Source organism: Salmo salar, chromosome 02 (genome assembly GCF_965601325.2).
Source record: "Salmo salar chromosome 02, fSalSal1, whole genome shotgun sequence".
Taxonomy (NCBI): Eukaryota; Metazoa; Chordata; class Actinopteri; order Salmoniformes; family Salmonidae; genus Salmo; species Salmo salar.
In genome coordinates, this window is record NC_138292.1 from 46,034,411 (window position 1) to 46,052,509 (window position 18,099).

An 18,099-nucleotide genomic window follows, 5' to 3' on the forward strand; every position below is an offset into this window, starting at 1 on the left:
ATAGTCAGTTTTACGAGGGTATGTTTGGCAGCATGAGTGAAGGATGCTTTGTTGCGAAATAGGAAGCCGATTCTAGATTTCATGAAGAGTTTACAGTCTAACCAGACACCTAGGTATTTGTAGTTGTCCACATATTCAGAAGTCAGAACCGTCCAGAGTAGTGATGCTGGACGGGCGGGCAGGTGTGGGCAGCGATCGGTTGAAGAGCATGCATTTAGTTTTACTTGCATTTAAGAGCAGTTGGAGGCCACGGAAGGAGAGTTGTATGGCATTGAAGCTCATCTGGAGGTTAGTTAACAGTGTCCAAAGAGGGGCCAGAAGTATACAGAATGGTGTCGTCTGCGTAGAGGTGGATCAGAGAATCACCAGCAGCAAGAGCAACATCATTGATGTATACAGAGAAGAGAGTCGGTCTGAGAATTGAACCCTGTGGCACCCCATAGAGACTGCCAGAGGTCCGGACAACAGGCCCTCCGATTTGACACACTGAACTCTGTCTGAGAAGTAGTTGGTGAACCAGGCGAGGCAGTAATTTGAGAACCCAAGGCTGTTGAGACTGCCGATAAGAATGTGGTGATTGACAGTGATTGACAGAGTCGAAAGCCTTGGCCAGGTCGATGAATACAGCTGCACAGTATTGTCTCTTATCGATGGCGGTTATGATATCGTTTAGGACCTTGAGCGTGGCTGAGGTGCACCCATGACCAGCTCGGACGTTGACGTTGAGACTGGTGTTTTGTGGGTACTATTTAATGAAGCTGCCAGTTGAGGACTTGTGAGGCGTCTGTTTCTCAAACTAGACACTAATGTACTTGTCCTCTTGCTCAGTGATGCACTGGGGCCTCCTACTCCTCTTTCTATTCTGGTTAGAGCCAGTTTGTGCTGTTCTGTGATGGGAGTAGTACACAGCGTTGTACGAGATCTTCAGTTTCTTGGCAATTTCTCGCATGGAATAGCCTTCATTTCTCAGAAAAAGAATAGACGGATGAGTTTCAGAAGAAAGTTATTTGTTTCTGGACATTTTGAGCCAGTAATCGAACCCACAAATGCTGATGCTCCAGATACTCAACTAGTCTAAAGGCCAGTTTTATTGCTTCTTTAATCAGAATAACAGTTTTCAGCTGTGGTAACATAGTTGCAAAAGGGTTTTCTAATGATCAATTAGCCTTTTAAAATGATAAACTTGGGTTAGCTAACACAACGTGCCATTGGAACAAAGGAGTGATGGTTGCTGATAATGGGCCTCTGTACACCTATGTAGATATTCCATTAAAAATCTGCCGTTTCCAGCTACAATAGTCATTTACAACATTAACAATGTCTACAGTGTATTTCTGATGAATTTGATGATATTTTAATGGACAAAAAAGTGCTTTTCTTTCAAAAACAAGGACATTTCTAAGTGACCCCAAACTTTTGAACGTTAGTGTATATACAGTACCAGTCAAAAGTTTGGACACACCTACTCATTCAAGGTTTTTTCTTTATTTTACTATTTTCTACATTGTAGAATAATAGTGAAGACATCAGAACTATGAAATAACACATATGGAATAATGAAGTAACCAAAAAAAGTGTTAAACAAATCTAAATATATTTTATATTTGAGATTCTTCAAGTAGACACCCTTTTCCTTGATGACAGCTTTGCACTCTCTTTGCAAAGCATGCCATTCCATGACCGCAGCATTTATTTTTCAACTCGAATCAATGAGCTCAATCAGTCCTCCATGACACCAAAATCTCAAATCAAAAGACCAAGTCCAAATTATGGCAAGAACAGCTCAAATAAGCAAAGAGAAATGACAGTCCATCGTGATTCCGTATGTGTTATTTTGTAGTTTTGATGTATTCACTATTATTCTACAATGTAGAAAATAGTACGAATAAAGAAAAAACCTTGAATGAGTAGGTGTGTCCATACTTTTCACTGGTACTGTATATAACGCTGCTTTTTTCAAAGTGTGGTGAAATGCTCTCCTTTCTCATTCTGTAGATGCATTCTCTGCTATGGCTCCAGCGCCAGCAGTGGCGCCAGCTCCAGCTCAAGAACCGGATCCAGATCCAGCTCCTGCCCCTGCAACTGTCTCTCCTCCCAAACCTGAGCCCTGTGCACCTGCACCTGTCATTGACCTGCTAGGTGCGTACTGTACCACGAAATCCACCACTTCCTGTACACCTTCATGGGTTGATTTGACTCATGCTGAGTAACATATGACCTTTTCCATACTCTATTCGTCTTGTGTACTTTTTTTAAATTGCCATTTCTCCATTGTTAAGTATAGCTGTTAGGTGTGAAGGATATTTGTATGTGGGGAGGTGTTCATGTGTAAGTATCTTCGTAGCCAGGGTAACAGACCCTAGATAAGTCTGGATCTAGGAGAGAGATAGTGTAATATGTTTGGTGTAGCAGTATATACCAGAGGTTTTCCTCTGCAACTGGTTTTGGATTATGTAGCTAATGTAACATTGCTTGCTAGTTAGCTGTGTATGCGTTAGTAGCAGCCATTGTGCAGTGACTGTCACCCGCCCTGAAACCTAAAAGTACTGTCTCCCGCATCAAGAAACACCTTTGGATTTTCAGGTTTCGGTATTAATGCTTCTTGAGTTGCGTTGTTTTGGTGTGCAGAGTTTTGAGTTTATACACAGGCTGAGACGGAAATTCTATCCTCTTGCAATTGCATGGTACTTAGAGGTGTGTGTGTATGCTTTCGTGCATGCGTGCACATGCTTGTGTTTACTGCAGGGTTGGGGAGTAAGGGATTACAAAAAATGGTAACTGTAATCCGTTACGTTACCAGAAAAAATATTGTAATCAGATTACTGATACTTTTGAAAAACTAGTTGATTACTTCGAGGATTACTTTTAAATTCAGAAAGGATGTTTGCGAAAAAAAATCTTTGACACTTCTGTTTTCTAAATGACATTCAAATCAGCATTGAAAAAAGGCCCAAGTTTAAATTTGTTCCACCTGACTGAGTCTGACCACAAGTCAGAGACCACTTTTGTAGGCTACAGTCCAAGCTATGTCTTCCAATCGTGCGACTGCTGTCGGCATCCAAAGATTATCCAACTTGAATAAACGCTTGGAGGTAAGGATGACAGCAGTGTTGTAGTCTATGGCGATATGGATATGACGTATTATTGATATCTACATCACTTTAGCGCATTGATGTGAATCACACTGCTGCTATCTCATTAAGCTTTTTGCGCCTTACGGATTGTGGTTGTTGTGTATGGCTGTACACAAATCTAAATGTGTATTTGAACCCAATAATGGTTGAATTCAAGAAGTTTAAGCTGCCTATCAATCATTGTTTTTGAAACCAGTGGACAGCCAGTGAAAAATGCGCTCTTGTGCAATGGAATGGCATGCTTTGCCAAGAGTGTGCAAAGCTGTCATCAAGGCAAAATGTTGGTACTTTGAAGAATCTCAAATAGAAAACATATTTACATTTGTTTAACACTTTTTGGATTATTACAAAGTTTGGACACACCTACTCATTCAAGGGTTTTTCTTTATTTTTACTATTTCCTACATTGTAGAATAATAGTGAAGACATCAAAACTATGAAATAACACATATGGAATCATGTAGTAACCAAAAAAAGTGTTAGCAAATCTACATATATTTTATATTTGAGATTCTTCAAGTAGCCACCCTTTTCCTTGATGACAGCTTTGCACTCTCTTGGCAAAGCATGCCATTCCATGAGCGCAGCATATATTTTTCAACTCGAATCAATGAGTCCAATCAGTCCTCTATGACAACAAAATCATAAAGAAAGAACACAGTAGTGCTGGCTAATAAGTCCTTAGTTTTGGGGTCATGCTCAGGTAAAACAATTTGGCTAATCTATACTTCCATTTTTCCAAGTCCTATTCTTGAAGATCAAGGGGTATAACATTTATTGGAATGACTGGAATTCTGATAGACTTTGGTTTTAATGTAAAGATATGATTTAATTGTATTGTTATATGTATTAGAAAGCGATGGGTTAGAAGAATCCTACATAACCAACCCATAAAGTAAAATTTAACATCCATATATGGCCAGCTATGTAAACTTTAACATTGATTTATACTGCAATAGATGTCTTTCAATTGGTAACATACATTTTTGTCTTCTTCCAATGCCTCTTAAGGGGAAAGTAATCTAAAAGTAACGGAATGCAATCAGATTACATGACTGAGTTTGAGTAATCCAAAAATTACATTACTGATTACATTTTTGGATAGGTAACTTGTAACTGTAACGGATTATAATTCGAAAGTAACCCAGCCAAACCTGGTTTACTGTCTGCCTCCCCTTCCTGGCCTGTCTGCCTCCCCCTCCCTTCCTGGCTCATGGCTAACTAACTCTTCTCTACTGTCGCTCTATAGACACATTCAGTAGCCCTACCCTGTTGGACGCTACGCCCGCTGCCCCCGGGGGACCAGAAGAGGATCTGTTGGGTGGTACGCACGCACACACACACACACACACACACACACACACACCACACACACACACACACACACACACACACACACACACACACACACACACACACACACACACACACACACACACTTTAGCTGTAACACCATATTCAATGTCCCGGTGAGCAGTTAATTAGTAGAATAAAGTAGGCTGGATTAGGGTTGTAGTAAAAGCCAGCAGGACTGTAGTTCTCCAGGAGAAGGGTTGGGAGCCCCTGCTCTAAGACAGCCATCTGCCGTTTGTGATTCCTACTGCACGTACAGTATGTTAATATTGAGTACCATGACACAACGTAACTTAAATCAATGAAATTCTAACCAGTGGAAATGAAAATCATTATCATCGTATATAATACTCTCATTCAAATGGTTCCCCACTTCCAGGACTGATGTCTCCCAGCCTGACTCCAACGGCGGCCCCTGCTCCTCTGGCCCCCACTCTGGCTCCGGCCCTCGCCCCTACCCTGGCTCCTGTCTCAGCCCAGAATGACTTGCTGGAGGGGGGCTTCGACACCCTCGGCTCCCTGCCCCCACTAATCCCCGCCACCCCAGCAGCTGCAGACACAGTGCCGGCCACAGCAGCACCCTCTGGTGGCTTTGATGCATCAGGTAGGGGACACTGTCTGCTCCATGTGTATATCCTAAGGGAAGTGTGTGTGTGTGTGTGTGTGTGTGTGTGTTCTGCATGCATGACTGACGCTGCCAAGAATCACCGCCACTGTCCCTATTATGTAACGCTGAGGGCTCAACGGTCACCGCTTCTGACGGTTTAATTCCTCAACACTGCTTCTCTCTCTCTCACTCATCTCACATGCGCACATGCAGATACTTACTACTGTGCTCCCCATCATATTTCAACTCCTTCTTTCTCTATATGTTGTTCTCCCTCCCTCCCACCTCGCAATTCTCTCTGTTCTCTCTCTCTCTCTCTCTCTGTCACATACTGCCTTTCCACATTTCTCTCCTCACATCCTTTCTTTGTCCACCCCTTCAATCCCCTCCTCTCGCCCACTCTGCCCTTGTCTCTCTGCCATCCCCTCTCACTCTCTGTCACTGCTGGGTCATTGCTTGCTGCTACTGCGTAATTGGTGAGTTCACAAGCCTTTCTCTCCTTAGTGCTTTGCAGTATGAGCTGTTTTGACACGTTCCCCATTTGTTTTTAAATATTCCCTTTTTGCATGTTTCAATATGTTTGTCTCACGTATGAGACAATGTAATGTATGCATTACTCCCATTTGTAACGTTTGCCAGATTCTACCCTCAATTCAACATAGTGCCCTTTGAAGCTGCGATGCTGGCACTGTGGTGGTCTTAAACCACATTTAAACACAGTTATAGACTTGAATGTTCAGATAATGTTGTAGTGATGGCCTTACAGTGGGTTTATATTAATCTCTCGTGGGCAGACTACATAAACACAAAAGGTACCAAATTACGCAAGATTTCTATTCTGGGTTAACCGAGATTAGGTGTATATCGTTTCTGCCCTGTTCGGTGCATTCATTGCACACCAGAGTACTGTACTGAATGCTATTGTTGTGGTGATGAATTGTATGGTGATGATTTCACATCTGGCCCCTCTTTGTGAAGATTAGGGATTATAAAGATTTTAATCCATGCTGTATGTTTCTAACATCTTACTCCCCTTATTTCTACCCTTTCCCTATAAGTGTTTGGTGGATTAGGGGACCTACTGATGCCAGCCATAACACCCCAGTCCACTGGGAGTAGTGTATGCAGCACAGGCAGTGCTGGGGGGAATACCAAGATGGCACCCGCGGTCGGGGGTGGCATGACAGCTATTAAACGGCCATCCATCGGGGGCGACTTGGACTCCTCACTGGCAAACCTGGTTGGAGGCATGTATTGATCACACCTGGACAGCCTTGATGGTTCTGATTACTGTTTTTATGTCAGTTTAAAAATGAGTTCTGAAATTTCATTTTTTTTCTCTTGCAGATCTGGGGATTCAGAAAAAGTACGTACGGAATTTCTCTGTGTTCGTGCTTGCATGTGTGTGTGTGTGTGCATGTGTGTGCTCTCCTTTTCTTTGTGTGCTTCCTAAATAACAATCAAAGTCACGCGGTATCTAGTGTGTATTCCCAAACCTTCCAGCTAGCTGATGACAACTTTGGTGTCCTGTGTGTCTCGTATAGGGACCATCAGTGGAATGACAAGAAGCTGACAGGAGGATCTAACTGGACCCCCCAGGTAGCCCCTCCCAGCTGGGGCGCTCCTGGACCTATGATGGTAAAAGCCTCCACAAGCCTCCCAATATTAGCAAAGAACCGTTATTGGGACATTTAAAATTGAAATCAAATCAAACTTTATTGGTCATGTGCACAGGATACAGATTGTAAATGGTACAGTGAAATGCTTACTTGCAAGCTCCCCTCAACAGTACAATACACATTTATACAAAAAATAAAAGGAATACAAATAATAAAAATAGTAATGTTTTGAAATTTACACAATAAGAATATACAGTGTAGACTATGAAATGTGCTCGAGTGAGTAGTGATATGGTTGAGCAGCTTAGATAGATAGTAACAGCAATGGTGCACGGGTTTGTGCGTATGCGTGCGAGGTGTGTGAGGTGTGTGTGTAAGGGTGGATGAGTGAAAGTCTCTTAGGTGCAGCTGTGAAGAGAGTCAGTCCCCAATGATGGACTGGGCAGTCTTCACCACCCTCTGTAGAGCCTGGAGAGAGTATTATTTTTGTACGTTGGAAATAAGCTGTGGACCTGAATGGGAAAGGATTGTTCAGGAATGGAAATGATGTTCTATGACATAGAGCTGTGAACTGTTTTGTCTTGACTTCCTGTTTCTAGGGTGGCCCCGCCCCTGGAGCCCCAGGTGCCCCTGGAGCCATGCCTCTGCCCATGGGAGCACAGCCTGGCTTTGGCATGGTGAGATACTGGACTGGATGCCCAGAAACCAACATGGACAGCTATACTTATAAATGAGCTCAGTGCTCTTATTCAAGTCAGGACATAGTTATTGGTCAATTCCATTAACCCCTTCCATCTCTTTCCAGGCCTCAGCGGCTGGATCTGGAGTTCCCATGATGCCTCCCATGATGATGGGCCAGCCAATGATGGGTCAACCCATGAGACCACCCCTGCCAGGAGCTGCAGCACCAGGAGCACCGGTAACACACACACACACACACACACACACACACACGCGCGCATGCACACACACGCACACAGATACACACTCACATTCATTCTCAGATACATTTTTTCCAAACCCTCAAACATACACAGGAAAGTGCACGTAAGTATACAGAATCACCTGTTACTCCTTCAGTTATAAACTTATTAAAAGGGGAAATATACTCATATATTCTTCATTAGTCCACTTTTGATACAGTCCCATAAAACGATGCATGTCAACATTCAAGTTTTCAAGATATATTGCTTTTATTCTCCTGATGACCAAAATCAAAGTGCAAAACATCATCCTAAGACTTTTCTACAAAGTAAACACAGGCTTGCTATTTGGAAAGCAATGAGGCTTGTATGTGCAAAATAAATATATTTTAAAGGCAATGTATTTGAAGTGGTACTCAATTCGTTTTTCTGTTTTCCAGCTGTCTCCAGGACCTGCTGCCACCCAGAGCAAAAAGCCCAAGGACCCACTGGCAGACCTCAACCTCAAGGACTTAATGTAATCACCCAGCCCAGGTGTGTGTTCAGGACATTAAGCTGTCATCCTGGTGTGATGCTAGTCTTGCCTGGTCTCAGATCTGTTTCTGTGGTTTTGACGACTTATAATCATTGTCATGCCAATGACTATAGGAGTTGGTTATACAGCACAAAGAGATCTGGGAGCAGGCTAATGCTAGTCTTGTGTCAGTGGTCAAACTTAGGGTATGTTTTTCTCCTTATTGTCTTCCAGCTCTTGTTTTTCTGGAGCTGGGCCCTCTGGCTGCCTGTCTTATTTTGGCGTTCTGTACATCCCGGGACACCAGAGACGCTACTCACCCATAGGAGACCCCCTTCCTCCACACCACCCCAGCCCCCTGTGTAATGTTGTAGCACAAACTGTGAAAGTGAAACCTTAGTGAGAAAAAAACAAGTGTGTGCTTAACTAGATGTAACCCTTTGTCTAAACAAAACCACACAAAACCTACAAAAAAAGTCTATAAAAGCAAGCCAGAAATCCGAGCAGAAGCTGAAGGCGTATGTTCTGTATGTATTTAGATCATTTTTTCCAGTAGTGTTGGCGTGTCGAGTTGGATGCGTGTTTGTTTGATGCCCTCAGCTCCACCTTCGGCCCTGCACTGGCCTTCTGATCACTCTAGAGGGGGAGGGGCTTCCACCCTGCCTCACCCTGATTGGATAAGAGGGGTAAGCAAAGCAGCCCCGTAAATTTTGGATGAAATGTGCAATGTGTCGTTCATAGAAGTTCTTCTTCGGTGGTGTATGTACATTACACTGGGAAATCTCTAAGGATTTTGTCTCTACTCTGTACAGTGTGTCTGTGGAAGAGCATATTGATGTGAATCTGATATCAAATTGTAAGAAGTCATGTGACCATTATCTTATTTCCCGTCATCTTTTGAACGTATTTAGAAACAAATATGATATGAATATATGATTAATATCAATAAGCAACATGTATGAATCCTAAATTACCATCCAATTATTTTTTTATGATGTTCAGTATATTTATTTGTTTTTTTGTCAGCGTTTATTTTTCATTTTTTTTTCTTTTTTGGGGGGGGATTTGGGGCGTCATGTCCAGCTTTATTTGTACTTTCTCTCTCTGTTGACATTGTTTGTGAATCTACTGTAAAACGTTGTCGGATATTTTTATCAACAGATCATATCTTACCGCCTATTTTCAGAGAAAATGTGTTTATATTTTAGTTATTCCTATTCAAGAGGAAGGTCAAACAGTGCATACCAGGAGCCAAATCTTGCCAGTATCTCATATCTCAATACAGAGGAGAACAGTCTTTTGTTAAACCACTAAAACAAGTTGTGTACAGTTAGTCTACTTCCTGGTATCACCGGTACTCTCCCTATGGACCTATCACTGTCCTCCTCATCAGTGGTCTGTTGTTTGATTTTCAGAAATGCTCGTTCTTTATTATTAGCATTATTACTATGACTAGACCATGGTTGGTACAGGATATGTAGTGTTCTTTTTGTATTTGAGAAGCAACAGAAACATCCTTATCTCCCTATTCCCCCACCCCAGATTTTGTTACATGTTTCTGTTCCGTTTCCTCCCCCTTGTTAGTGAATCAGTAATATTGTACATGGTAACATGGGCGGAGCGGAGAGCCTGTGTATACCCAGTCAGGAGAGGACACTGTTGAACAGTGTGCCTTCCATGTCTATCTAGACAGCTGTTTAGAACCTGTGAAACCAGTCCTGTGCTGTATAACCCCAGCTATAACAAATACTGTGTTGTGTCATTACAAGACTGTTTCGACAATTGTTGTGGAAAAAAAATATGGATTAGAAAAATGGGAAAACATCATTTTCATTATTGAGTTACATTTTTATTTTATTATTATTATTTACTATGCCCCTCCCCAGTGCATGTAAGCCCTTTTAGATGCAATAAACTCAATGATGGAAAGAATGGACCATTACTCATCGCCCATCTTTTTCTTATATTGATAGATCAGATCATGGACGCATTGCAATTTTTAATCTGGTGCACTAAATGTCATGACATAGGAATGACATCAATAGGCGTAACCTGGGTTGTGTTCATTTGGGCGCACAACTGAAAACATTTTAAAATGTAAATGACTATTTCTTATTGGACAAGTCCAAGAAGTGCCTAATGATCATGACCCTGGCTACAGGCATAGATGTGTCATAGATACATACAGTACATCACTTCTCCTCATGGTAAACACACATACAAGTTGTAATCTTGGTTTAATTGTTGTTTTTTTCAATCATGGTGAAATGTTATTAATTTATTGTATTTGGTCATCAATGGCAAACTCGTATACATTGTGGCACATAATAAACAAGATGCATCAGCATGAACACTTTAGAATGATGATTGTTATCATCACGTAACGCTATGGCATTTGTTATCACCACTAGCCTTCAAATTACATGATGGAAAACTGAATATCAAAATAACGTTTTTAATCTGAAAGCTGTGTTACATTAAACCCACTGTGTAGCCTCATATTAAATACATCGTTACAGTACTAGGCTATCAAAAATATATTCCGATAGGTCTCCCCAAAGTGCACAATTTTATATTTATGAAATTAGCACCAAGTCTCTGGATAAGCACCATCATTTTTATGTGTATGGTAATGAAACCACATTTTAATGCACTGCTAGAGTAAAAAAAAAAAGAACGAACGGTAGGACTGAAAACAATCATGTTTTATCCAGGATCCCTCTGGAACCTTTCACTATTTAGTCATAGAAGCATAATCTTATAAGAAAAGGTAGTTTTACAAAAAGGGACATTACAGGAAACTCAAAGAGCTAGATATACATTATTTTAAACACCAGCAACGTTGATTTAGAAAATATTTAGAAAAAAAGTCAGTTAAAACCTCTTAATATACTAAAATGTTAATTTCTCCGAAAATGATTTGCTTTCTTCTGGGATGTTCACCAAAGCCAATATTAACTTTCTTGTTCCTTTTGCTAGAAAAGGGAACACATTTGAAAATGTTAACGTCTCTGCGTTCATTAAGGCTGCCTGGAATATATGAAATAACAAGCATCACTCCCCTGAAACAGCTGAATATACAACATTTTATCAAAATTGGTCAAACCTAAAAATCTGTCAAAATATTCTTGTTAGCATAAACACAGACCTAGTAGGAGCTGGCAATATATAATCATTGTATTCATAAATTTCTAGAATGTTTGCTTTTTAATAATTTAATAAATTAGACAAGGCAGAACAGCCATAGTTCTCTTTGATCTGTTGACGAGTTCCTGTAATCAACAACAGTGAGTCTGTATGGCTGCTTGTGTGCGATGAATGCTGTGATGAGGCAATCTGTGGCAGTTGCCAGTGGGAAGCACAGGAGGTAATAGAGAAGAAGACAGAGGAAGGCAGTCGGGCGGGCGGGCCCCTGTTTCGTTTGTGATGGAGGGTGGAGGAGTGTTGTGGCATGTTGTGTGTCTCTCAGGCGTCCCGGCACTCGCTGGAATCCCCATGGACCCAGTAACAGATCTGGGCATACTTGAGGGGCGTTATCCTCACCGCCACATTGTAATCTTGCTGCGCCCCATTGCCGTTGACATCCACCCACTGGTGGCCTGAGAACACCCCGATGATCTTCCTCTTCCATTTCTTCTTGCCGGGCTCTTTGAGGCGGATGTAGACCCCGGAGCCGCTGGAGCCGGGCTTGGCGTCGCAATACTGATACAGCAGGTCTTTGGACTCCTCCGACACCGAGCAGAAGCGGTACACCAAGTTGCCGGGCCGGTCGTCGTCGAAGCCTGAGAAGTGGATCCTGCCGGCGGGCAGCTTCTTGACTGAGGGGATGACGCCCAGGTCCATGTGCTTGACCTTCTGGGCCTTCTTCAGCTCCAGCACGGCATAGTCATAGTCAGCCGCCACACCGTCCGACGCCCCGCCTTTGAACCAACCTTTAGGGACCTGGGTCTGCTTCACTCTGGTCCACCGGAAGGATGGCTTCTCGACCTCTGCGCTGCGACGACTGCGGCTCTTTCTGTCCTTCCCTTTCCCTCCTTTCCTTTCTTTCCCTCCATCTTTCTCTTCTTTCTCTTCTTCTTCCTTGTCTTCTCCCCCTTTCCTCCTCTTGCCTTTCCCCCGTCCTCTCTTCCCCTTCCCTCCTTTCCCACGCCGGGATTTCTCCTTGAGGATGCCCACGCGTAGCTTCTGTGCTCCGCTCACGTAGTCCTGTCCGTCGTGGATGCAGTGGGCGGCCGTCAGGACGTGTTTGGGGGATAACAGGACACCAGAGCAGCCAGTGGAGATCTTGACGGAGGTGGAGAAGGGGTACTTAGTGGAGAATTGCTTGTCAGCGATGCTGAAGCGGGTGTCTGTGCCATAGACCTCCCGTCTGCGGCGTGACTTGGAGGAAGTGGAGGAGTTCCCAGCAGGCCAAGCGTTGACCTCGTTGAGGCCCTGCACAGACACGGAGGTCAGGGTGCGCGTTCCGTTCTCGTACACCGTCTCATAGGACAGGAACTCCTCCAGGTCAGCCAGAGAGGGGTTGGGGAGGCGACGCTGGCACTCAATCCCACAGGTCCCATTCAGCTCTCCCTGAGGTTTGGCCATGAAGCCGGGGCTGCTAAGGGCCACCGTCCTCCTGTTCCTCACCAGCGGCACCTTCCACTGAGGCCAGGTATACTCATCATCTCCTCCTGTGGCCTCCTGGGCTTCCACAGCCACCACCACGACCAGCGACGTCACTGAGAGCAGGAGACACAGGGGTACGGGGCCCATTGTACAGATGGGCCTGGCTCTAGAGGGGAGAGGAGAGAAAGACACTATAAGAGATGGTGGAGGACGCTGAGGTGCAAATACAGTGTGTTGTTATTGCTTTGTCAACATGCATGAAGTTTTTTTTTTTTAAATGGCTTCATATGTCTCTACTGAATAGAATAGACGTAAAGAAAAAAAAAATTGTTTGCTGCTCTACTCCCACAACATACACACACAAGCAGTATAGCCAATCAAATCTGAGTAAAAACGTTCTACTGAAACACATTTTCATGTGGTTGTTACAGAAACCACTGTTGCCAATTTACAGTTTGAGGCATCCATCTGTTGTTGGTCAAACTTTTCAGCTGGGATGGGATGGCATTTCATTTGAAGGGTATTTTTTATAAGTCTGACTCTGAATAGAAACAAACTCGGACAAAGATAAATGAGGTCAAATCCTCTCTTCCCCAAAATACATCCAGCACCAGCGTTCCACATCCACAGGAGGGCAATGTAATCCAGAAAATGAACGTCTCACAGTTGCCAAATTCAGAGCACTGAGAAGAAGCGAAGCTGTCAAAAAAGTGGGCCGTGCCTGTGGCTAACAAAAGACACAAGAGCACTCCTTGTTTACTAGCACAGATGTTTTCATGGAGACAACCATCTTCAAAATGCTCATATCAACAAATAGAAGGTGTAGCAGCATCTTCACATGGAAACGATTAAATATAACCGACAGTCTCTCAAGAAATCATAGCATTTCATTTGAGTTGACATAGGAGCTGTGTGGTTGAGAGGAGATTTATGGAGCCTGAGGTTGAGTGGAGACTGTGGCCTGTGGGGAAGAGAGGAGGAGGAGAGGACCATCCCTGGGGCTCCGACTGTACTGAGATGGTGGCTGGGAGCTTAGCCACATGGTTAGCCTTTAGCTGTCAGTAATGACCATATCTGGTTTCTCTCGGACTCTATGCTGCTCTCTGCTTCATTCCGCCCACAGTTTGGAGACGTTGGCCGACATGACATCACACAAGATGAGAGTTAGACTGTGGCCAAACTGAGGAGTAACTCGCTAAGTGTGAGGGTGCTAATGGGGCTGATAGCTGTGGAGGGAATTTAATTTCATTCAACAGACCATCATTGCACTACTGAGCAGAGAAATAGCCCTTTGTCAGCAGCTGTGTAGATGTAGCTCAACCACAATTCTATACAGAGAATGGAACGGGGGAAGTCATTTCACCTACAGTGCAGTAGTGCAAATCCAACAACCATTTGAAACAATGGAGGTATGGGATAGAGGTAAAATGAGAAGAAAAAAAACCGATGTGATTACAGTACATTCATCCAGCCTGTTCGAAGAGCCTAAATAGTCTTTGGCATGCTGGCTAACATCTGGCCTTCCAGCTTGAGGCCGAGCCTGTGAGGGAGGGGCGAGCGTTGGTGGCCAGGTGTCTTCCTTGCATTCCCATTCAATCAGATGCTAGGCAGTGTTAAAGTGAAAAGCCGCCAGGCGTTGCACGGTGGACGGATGAAGGAGATGGATGATAGGAAATAATCCCATCAAAGGATATGTTGTTGCATCACCAACCATAGGCTACAGGGGACCAGGTCAGTTTGGCATTATCCAACCACACTTCTCACAGGGGAGTTATCCTTCTTCCACCTCATGTAGCAAACCATATGCCCTGTCTGTTTCAGAGAAGTGGTATGTACAGTGAGGGAAAATAGTATTTGATCCCCTGCTGATTTTGTACATTTGCCCACTTACAAAGAAATGATCAGTCTATAATTTTAATAGTAGGTTTATTTGAACAGTGAGAGACAGAATAACAACAAAAAAATCCAGAAAAACGCATGTCAAAAATGTTATAAAATGATTTGCATTTTAATGAGGGAAATAAGTATTTGACCCCTCTGCAAAACATGACTTAGTACTTGGTGGTAAAACCCTTGTTGGCAATCACAGAGGTCAGACGTATCTTGTAGTTGGCCACCAGGTTTGCACACATCTCAGGAGGAATTTTGTCCCACTCCTCTTTGCAGATCTTCTCCAAGTCATTAAGGTTTCGAGGCTGACGTTTGGCAACTCGAACCTTCAGCTCCCTCCACAGATTTTCTATGGGATTAAGGTCTGGAGACTGGCTAGGCCACTCCAGGACCTTAATGTGTTTCTTCTTGAGCCACTCCTTTGTTGCCTTGGCCGTGTGTTTTGGGTCATTGTCATGCTGGAATACCCATCCACGCCCCATTTTCAATGCCCTGGCTGAGGGAAGGAGGTTCTCACCCAAGATTTGACGGTACATGGTCCCGTCCTTTGATGTGGTGAAGTTGTCCTGTCCCCTTAGCAGAAAAACACCCCCAAAGCATAATGTTTCCACCTCCATGTTTGATGGTGGAGATGGTGTTCTTGGGGTCATAGGCAGCATTCCTCCTCTCCAAACACGGCGAGTTGAGTTGATGTCAAAGAGCTCCATTTTGGTCTCATCTGACCACAATACCTTCACCAGTTGTCCTCTGAGTCATTCAGATGTTCATTGGCAGACTTCAGACAGACCTGTATATGTATTCTTGAGCAGGGGACCTTGCGGGCGCTGCAGGATTTCAGTCCTTCACGACGTAGTGTGTTACCAATTGTTTTCTTGGTGACTATGGTCCCAGCTGCCTTGGGATCATTGACAAGATCCTCCCGTGTAGTTCTGGGCTGATTCCTCACCGTTCTCATGATCATTGCAACTCCACGAGGTGAGATCTTGCATGGAGCCCCAGGCCGAGGGACATTGACAGTTCTTTTGTGTTTCTACCATTTGCGAATAATCGCACCAAATGTTGTCACCTTCTCACCAAGCTGCTTGGCGATGGTCTTGAAGCCCATTCCAGCCTTGTGTAGGTCTACAATCTTGTCCCTGACATCCTTGGAGAGCTCTTTGGTCTTGGCCATGGTGGAGAGTTTGGAATCTGATTGATTGATTGCTTCTGTGGACAGATGTATTTTTTACAGGTAACAAGCTGCGGTTAGGAGCACTCCCTTTAAGAGTGTGCTCCTAATCTCAGCTCGTTACCTGTATAAAAGACACCTGGGAGCCAGAAATCTTTCTGATTGAGAGGGGGTCAAATACTTATTTCCCTTATTAAAATGCAAATCAATTTATAACATTTTTGACATGCGTTTTTCTGGATACTTTTGTTGTTATTCTGTCTCTCACTGTTCAAATAAACCTACCATTAAAATTATAGACTGATCCTTTCTTTGTCAGTGGGCAAACGTACAAAATCAGCAGGGGATCAAATACTTTTTCCCCCCACTGTATGTCTACTGTAAGGGCAAAGGTCACACATGACCTATCCCAGAATAGCATGTATTGTGCCATGTTATGTAATCTTAATGCAGTTCTGTCAATGGTAGGTTTTGACACCTGAGGATTCTGATTTATTGGCCTCAGTTTTTGTCTTCAAATCGCTCAACTGTGGATGGGATAGCCATGTACACAACACCATACATCTTCGAACCAACCTTACCCTTAAATAAAACAAGGTAGAATATAAAAAATGTCATAAGAATGACTCAATGAATTGGAAATGTGATGTCAGGAATTTGACCCAGGTTTCTGGCCAACAAGACACATTCTCCCAGACCATGAAATAGCACAAATTCAACAGAAAAGTGAAATTATTGAGGATAGAGTGGAGACTGATAGGTTGCCAGTATAATTTTCTGTTAAAAAAGGCCTGCATTTAACTGATAGATTTTCCATTACAGTATAATCTCTCAAACGCCGTCCCATGCACCATTTTCCAATCCAGCGCATGGTCGAAAGAATCCCGCACAAGGCCACCAAAAGATGGTGCTAGATTGCAATCTCTCTCGCGCGTTCCTTAATTTCTTTGTTCATAATTTGGATTTTTATGGGAAAATATCCTCTAAAATCATTTTGGAAAAATGTCGATACAATAAAAATCACTGCAAGCAAGGGTGTCCTCTTGGTCCTAAAGTAGCGCTAACTTCAGTAATTATGATGCAAATATGTTTTTGCTAATAACTTTAGACTATCACGCAACCTATCTTGGAAATGGAAAATGAGATCAGCTATTGGTTATCAATAAAGCCATGAGTTGGCTATTAATATAAAAATGTATAATAACCTTGCAAAATAGGTTTCTAATCTCAAGGTTAAATAAATTGTGTGAATTATAAATAATTGTTTTACGCTACTATATCTAAAATATTTTATTTTTTAAGAAGTCTATGTGAAAAAATATATATAAGATTGTATCCTAAAAACGAAACAAGAATAAAAGAAAATTAGTTACTGAATTAATCTACCACATTTGCATGTAAAAAGCTAACTCTCACCTGTTCCATATTATTGTCTCAATGACTACTTAGATAGTAAAAAAAAAAAAATGCTTTAACGAATGGCAAACAAACAAATAAAAATTATTATCCAAAACAATATTAGCCAAGTAATGAATATAATAAAATGAAAATTCCCATCAATATATAATTTAGCAAATGTTCAATATCACCATTATCAAACCAGACCACCAGAAATGAAGAAACTAAACCAAAAACCGTATTATGAAAATAATGAACTGAGAGACCCATTGTCCAAGTGGCTCAATCAACAAAATAAACAAAAGGCTCTGCAGCTCCATACCTGCTTGCATTCGATTGATCGATATGACAAATCCGCAAATCTGTTTTTTATTTCCTGCTATTGCATCTAAGACGTCTTCTTATCAGTGGACGAAGTTCCCTTCTCCTCATCGCATTTGCACCAAAGAGGCTGAGAGAAAGTCGCAGCAGCCAGAGCCCTCCGTGCGGGCTGCACTTGATGCTGAGAGAGGGAGGAGGGAAGGAAAGTCTGAAAAAGATTTTTTCACTTTCGACAAAGCTGTTTACATAGGCCTACATGGGAGTGACCAGCCGGTTCAGCTAAAAATGCTGGATTGATTGATTGAATGAGTGAGTGTTTGTCAGTCTATGCAACCCAATAGTCCTATATGGTCGTCAATGGGATACTGTGTTCATGAGATGCGGTTGCGCCCTATGAAATAAATATTACATTTCAGTGTCATTTTGTGCGCTTTATTCAATGGAGCTTTCATTCGACCGGGGACTGGAATTAGTTCCAGGGAGCCCACAATGGCACTCGCAGACTGTTTTCATTGTCGCCCGTCTGAACTTCCACATCTGCTGCACTTGTTTCTGTGCTCGATG

At 42.8% G+C, this 18,099-nt stretch overlaps 2 protein-coding genes across 6 annotated transcripts in view; one reads left to right on the top strand and one right to left on the bottom strand.

Annotated features, from left to right (window-relative positions):
• The window catches only part of LOC106583925 (clathrin coat assembly protein AP180), a 65,094-nt gene extending 55,008 nt beyond the window's left edge, over positions 1–10,086 (top strand). For 4 of the 5 annotated variants that reach the window (XM_082963531.1, XM_082963533.1, XM_082963528.1 and 1 more), the window contains 10 exons: positions 1,996–2,139; positions 4,384–4,458; positions 4,867–5,091; positions 6,153–6,341; positions 6,442–6,460; positions 6,639–6,732; positions 7,313–7,390; positions 7,519–7,632; positions 8,077–8,170; positions 8,385–10,086. In XM_082963531.1, the coding sequence (XP_082819657.1) occupies positions 1,996–2,139; positions 4,384–4,458; positions 4,867–5,091; positions 6,153–6,341; positions 6,442–6,460; positions 6,639–6,732; positions 7,313–7,390; positions 7,519–7,632; positions 8,077–8,157 (1,019 nt within the window). In that variant the 3' untranslated portion in view covers positions 8,158–8,170; positions 8,385–10,086. The remainder of the gene's footprint in view (positions 1–1,995; positions 2,140–4,383; positions 4,459–4,866; positions 5,092–6,152; positions 6,342–6,441; positions 6,461–6,638; positions 6,733–7,312; positions 7,391–7,518; positions 7,633–8,076; positions 8,171–8,384) is intronic. The other variant, XM_082963530.1, reaches the window with a different exon arrangement.
• A 284-nt stretch (positions 10,087–10,370) lies between these two features.
• Positions 10,371–17,753, bottom strand: prss35 (serine protease 35). Its single transcript, XM_014168654.3, has 2 exons — positions 17,537–17,753; positions 10,371–12,924 (listed from the first exon to the last, which is right to left on the bottom strand). The coding sequence occupies exon 2, from the start codon at positions 12,903–12,905 to the stop codon at positions 11,616–11,618; it is 1,290 nt and encodes a 429-aa protein (XP_014024129.1). The 5' UTR covers positions 12,906–12,924; positions 17,537–17,753; the 3' UTR covers positions 10,371–11,615.
• Positions 17,754–18,099: the final 346 nt, after the last annotated feature.

Excerpts from the sequence above, each read along its gene's own strand:
- prss35 (XM_014168654.3), bottom strand. The coding sequence starts at position 12,905 with ATGGGCCCCGTACCCCTGTGTCTCCTGCTCTCAGTGACGTCGCTGGTC.